This window comes from Corticium candelabrum, chromosome 1 (genome assembly GCF_963422355.1).
Source record: "Corticium candelabrum chromosome 1, ooCorCand1.1, whole genome shotgun sequence".
In the NCBI taxonomy this organism is placed as follows: Eukaryota; Metazoa; Porifera; class Homoscleromorpha; order Homosclerophorida; family Plakinidae; genus Corticium; species Corticium candelabrum.
In genome coordinates this window covers 1,491,296-1,496,295 of record NC_085085.1, presented here as the reverse complement: position 1 = coordinate 1,496,295, position 5,000 = coordinate 1,491,296, and the positions used below count along the sequence as shown (strand labels likewise).

The window sequence follows — 5,000 nt, the reverse complement described above, 5'->3', positions numbered from 1 at the left end:
TGTCTGTCTGTATTTCTGTCCGTCTTTCTGTCTGTCTGTCTGTCTGTCTGTCTGTCTGTACGTCTTTCTGTCTGTCTTTCTGTCTGTCTGTCTGTCTGTCATCTGTCCATCTAGCTATCTGTCCATCTGTCCATCTTTGCCACTAATTCTAGGTTCTACCTTCTCCTTTGCTTAGCCGCTTGACTGCTTCTCGAAGACGACCCTCTTCTTCGCCAGGACAGACAAGTGACAGCGCTGTACCACATTCCTTACCTCGAGCAGTTCTAGTAAACATTATTTCATGCATGTGACTGATAACACGAGACAGACAGACAAACAAACAAGCAAACAAGTAAACAAACAGACAAACAAAGAAACAAACAAGTAAACAAACAGAAAAACAAACAAACACATAAACAGACAAACAAATAAACAAACAAACACAAATGCACAAGATGCACAAACAATAGACAATCAAAACAAACAGATAAACAAACAAAAACAAATGCAAACAGATAAAAAACAAACACAAAACAGACAAACAAACAAACAAGAAAATAGACAGACACAACAAACAGATAAACAAACACAAACAGACACAACAAACAGATAAACAAAAAAAACAGACAAACAAATAAACGGACAAACAAATGCAGAGAAACAGATAAACAGACAAACACAAAACAGACAAACACACACAAAACAGATAAATAAACAGACAAACAAACACAAACAAATGCAAACAAACAGATAAACAGACCAAACACAAAAACAGACAAACAAATAAATGCACAAACAGACACACAAACAGACAACACAAAAATAGACAAACAAACACAAAAAGAAACACAAAACAGGCAAACAAACAAACAGACAGACAAACACAAAAACAAACAAACAAACAACAAACACAAAACATACAAAACAGACAAACAAATAAAAACAAACACACAAAACACAAAAACTGACAAACAAACACAAACACAAAAATAGACTAATAAACACAAACACAAACATAAAACAGGCAAACAAATAAACAGACAGACAAACACAAAACAAACAAACAAAAAAACAAACACAAAAACAGACAAACACAAACACAAAACATACAAACAAATAAAAACAAACAAACAAACAGAGACACACGTACGTACAACGACAGACTACCACTCACCTTCCTACACGATGCACATAAGCATCGACAGTTGGCGGAAAATCAAAGTTGATTACATTCTCGACTCCCTGAAAGTCGATGCCCCTTGCAATCCCATACTCCTTATCCTTCCTACTCGCCACACACAACAACCACATGCATCTACGATTTGTCGAACAATTGGAGACAAAGTGAGTGTCACACCTCTGTTTCTTGGTTTTCTTCGTCCGTGTTGCTGCCTGCTGTTGTTTGTCTAGCCGCTCATCAGAGGCAATGATGTAGTCGTAGATGCCGCGATTGAATTCGTCCACGATGTGCATTCTGTGAACAAGTGATACTGTGAATGTTGTTATGACTTAGAGATTCGAATGTATGAGAACTTGCTGTTATATTTGAGAGGTAGGATTGGCACATACAATTTCCTATCATTAGTATTACGTGTTCTATGTTCGTTTGTCTGTCTGTCTGTCTGCCTGTCTGTCTGTCTATCTATCTGTCAAAAGTCTGTCTATCTGTCTGTCTGTCTGTCTCTCTGTCTGTCTGTCTGTCTCTCTGTCTGTCTATCTGTCAAAAGTCTGTCTGTCTGTCTGTCTGTCTCTCTGTCTATCTGTCTCTCTGTCTGTCTATCTGTCTGTCTGTCTGTCTGTCTGTCTGTCTGTCTGTCAAATACATATATTCTTAAACACTTCACTATAATACATTTGATGCTAAGTGATAAATGTCAACGCAAACAATCTCTATGACCTAATTATAAGCTAAAAACAAAAGGCATGCGTAACTATTCAACTAAACTGAAACCACAAGGCATAAAGTGCCCTGAGGTACAATTTAAGGAAAAACTAAGTGGCAAACAAGCCAACTGTTTTATTGTCTCTGGACAGTGCAAACATCCTCTTCATCAGGACTCTCGCATTACATTGTCTGTCTGTCTGTCTGTCTGTCTGTCTATTTGTCTGTCTGTCTAAGCATCAAAAAACTATATCAAAATTTTAGTAGTTCCACAAACAAGTAGCAGTAAGAATGCCATTCCGTATAAGGTGTGTCTGTTAGTAGATCTTTCTTCATGCATTTATGTCGCTGTCTATAGAATGTTGTCCTTGCATCCATTTCGTGCTGTGTGTGTGTGTGTGTGTGTGTGTGTGTGTGTGTGTGTGTGTGTGTGTGTGTGTGTGTGTGTGTACGTGTGTGTGTGTGTGTGTACGTGTGTGTGTGTACGTGTGTGTGTGTACGTGTGTGTGTGTGTGCATGTGTGTGTGTGTGTGTGTGTGTGTGTGTGTGTGTGTGTGTGTGTGTGTGTGTGTGTGTGTGTGTGTGTGTGTGTGTGTGTGTGTGTGTACATGAGCATGTAATGCCCGTATTGCTGGCAACCACACAATCACAATCCACAAACACATCCCACCGTGAATTAACAGGCAACTCCGAATTCAACACACAAGCTGCAATGGAGAACTGCTCAAGAAACAACTTCAACCTACAACACACCAAACAAAACAAAAACTCAATCCACCATCACTATACACCAAATACTAACACACTAGTCTCATGCATTACTTCATAAACTTTCATTGAAATTTCTTTCAATTGATTCCTTCTATATAGTAACATTTATTAGGTAATTAATTATTTATTTATTTTATATAAAAACAAGTAAACAAACAAACAAGCATACGGACAAACAGATAAATGTAAACATAAACATTGAAACAAACAAACAAAGAAACCAACCAACCAACCAACAAACAAACAAACAAACAAACAGACAAAGCAACAAACAAACAAAGAAACAAATATATATACAAATGAACACACAAGTAGACAAACAAAAACAAATAAATAAACAAGCAAACATGTAAACAGATAGACAAACAAACAAACAAACAAACAAACAGAGAACAAATATATATACAAATGAACAAACAAGTAGACAAACAAAAACATATATAAATAACAAGCAAACATGTAAACAGACAAACAAACAAACAAACAGAAAAACAAAGACATAAACAAATGAACAGAAAATAGACAAAAAACATAAATAAACCAACAAGCAAACAACCAGATAGACAAACATGTGTGTGTGCATGTGTGTGTGCATGTGTGTGTGTGTGTGTGTGTGTGTGTGTGTGTGTGTGTGTGTGTGTGTGTGTGTGTGTGTGTGTTCGTGTGCACGTGCATGTGTGTGTGTGTGTGTGTGTGTGTGTGTGTGTGTGTGTGTGTGTTCGTGTGCACGTGCATGTGTGTGTGTGTGTGTGTGTGTGTGTGTGTGTGTGTGTGTGTGTGTTCGTGTGCACGTGCATGTGTGTGTGTGTGTGTGTGTGTGTGTGTGTGTGTGTGTGTGTGTGTGTGTGTGTGTGTGTGTGTGTGTACATGCACGTGCATGTGTGTTGTGTGTGTGTGTGTGTGTGCGCACGCGCGCACACACACGCTATACAGAAAGTAGCCAATTCCATAGTTGTACAATACCAGGGCACGATATAATTACCAGGTCTATTGCAAGGCATTGGTAAATGTATAACACTGCACATTGTGCATCATAGAGTTTGAAGTCTAAATCTGCTTATATCGACCTTGCTACATCTGGAACGTGTGACCCAAACCAGAACGTTAGCAGTTACAGCTGCTGCATCTAAGGATGCCATTGCCATAGTAATGGTACCAATGGTGGCACCAGAATCTAAAATTCTGGTGTAGGAGTCATACAGTTGCATTCATGGCTAACTTAAGACTATAAGAGCCGGAGATAAACAGAGCATTCTCACCCCTCGTCCTCACCCCTTGTTCTCACCCCTCAAACTCCCACTAGGTATGCCCCTGAACACTGATCAGAAACAAGCTCTATATCACCGCCTTTTCCTCATCACTAGCTTTCTAATGATGATATTAGAATTAAGTGAATGAGACTTAGCGAGATTCAAGATTTCCCCACACTGTCAAATATTGCTTTTCCTACTTTACAATACATTAATATCAACATATAAATATGCCAATAATCTCAGATTCGATTATTCACCTGTAACATCGATCGATCAGATTGACAAAAATGAGAGACTTTCCTCGCACGAGTCTGTCATCGCAAACAAACCGATTCGAATGCAATAATTCATCCTCAATACAATGTGATTTACTTCAATTTCAGAAGAGCGTAAATCAACAGAAATTTATCATCCGCTTCACACCTTGGCACAAAAAAAGACAAAAAATGTAAGCCACACAACAACTATTAGAAAGAATTAGAATATATGTTGTATGTATGTATGTAAGTATGCATGTATGTATATATGTATGTATGTATGTATGTATATATGTACGTATATATGTATATATGTATGTATGTACGTACATGTAGTATGTATGTATCATACCTGATGTGATACTGCGTTAGTTGCGAGTCATCATTCTCTGCTTGTCGTTCATCTACATCCAATGTTACCTAGCAACACAAAATAATCACGAGACATACAAATACCAACACATATCAACACTAACAAACATGCACAATAAACAAGTGCATACGACTGCAGACAACATCAAATACATACTGGGTTGTGAAGAACTAATCTGCCCAATTTATTTGTATCCTATCAACAGAAACACTCAATTATTTAATACCACCAACTTAATTACCAATTGTAGATATCAATGAGGGACTGACTTTACTCAGTGTAGCAGACATAAGAAATGCTTGATAGATTTTGGGTAGATATCTGCAGTAGAAAAATCTCAACATCACAAACCATCTATACTCTCCCATACTATTGTATTGGAGGGATGCATCTCACAATACACTAGACTATTGTATTGAAGGGACGCATCTCACAATACACTTAGATACATCCCTCTAATACAATAGTCTAGTGACTAGACTATT

General features: G+C 37.7%; 1 protein-coding gene across 2 annotated transcripts in view; it reads right to left on the bottom strand.

Annotated features, from left to right (window-relative positions):
- The window catches only part of LOC134197788 (probable ATP-dependent RNA helicase DDX56), a 12,260-nt gene that overhangs the window by 3,498 nt on the left and 3,762 nt on the right, over positions 1-5,000 (bottom strand). Inside the window, exons 8-16 of one of the 2 annotated variants that reach the window (XM_062667145.1) lie at positions 4,785-4,836; positions 4,672-4,710; positions 4,495-4,562; positions 4,258-4,308; positions 4,143-4,196; positions 2,532-2,603; positions 1,337-1,453; positions 1,154-1,264; positions 160-263 (exon numbers count right to left, since the gene is read on the bottom strand). In XM_062667145.1, the coding sequence (XP_062523129.1) occupies positions 160-263; positions 1,154-1,264; positions 1,337-1,453; positions 2,532-2,603; positions 4,143-4,196; positions 4,258-4,308; positions 4,495-4,562; positions 4,672-4,710; positions 4,785-4,836 (668 nt within the window). Of the gene's footprint in view, positions 1-159; positions 264-1,153; positions 1,454-2,531; positions 2,604-4,142; positions 4,197-4,257; positions 4,309-4,494; positions 4,563-4,671; positions 4,711-4,784; positions 4,837-5,000 lie in introns of both variants that reach the window. The other variant, XM_062667140.1, reaches the window with a different exon arrangement.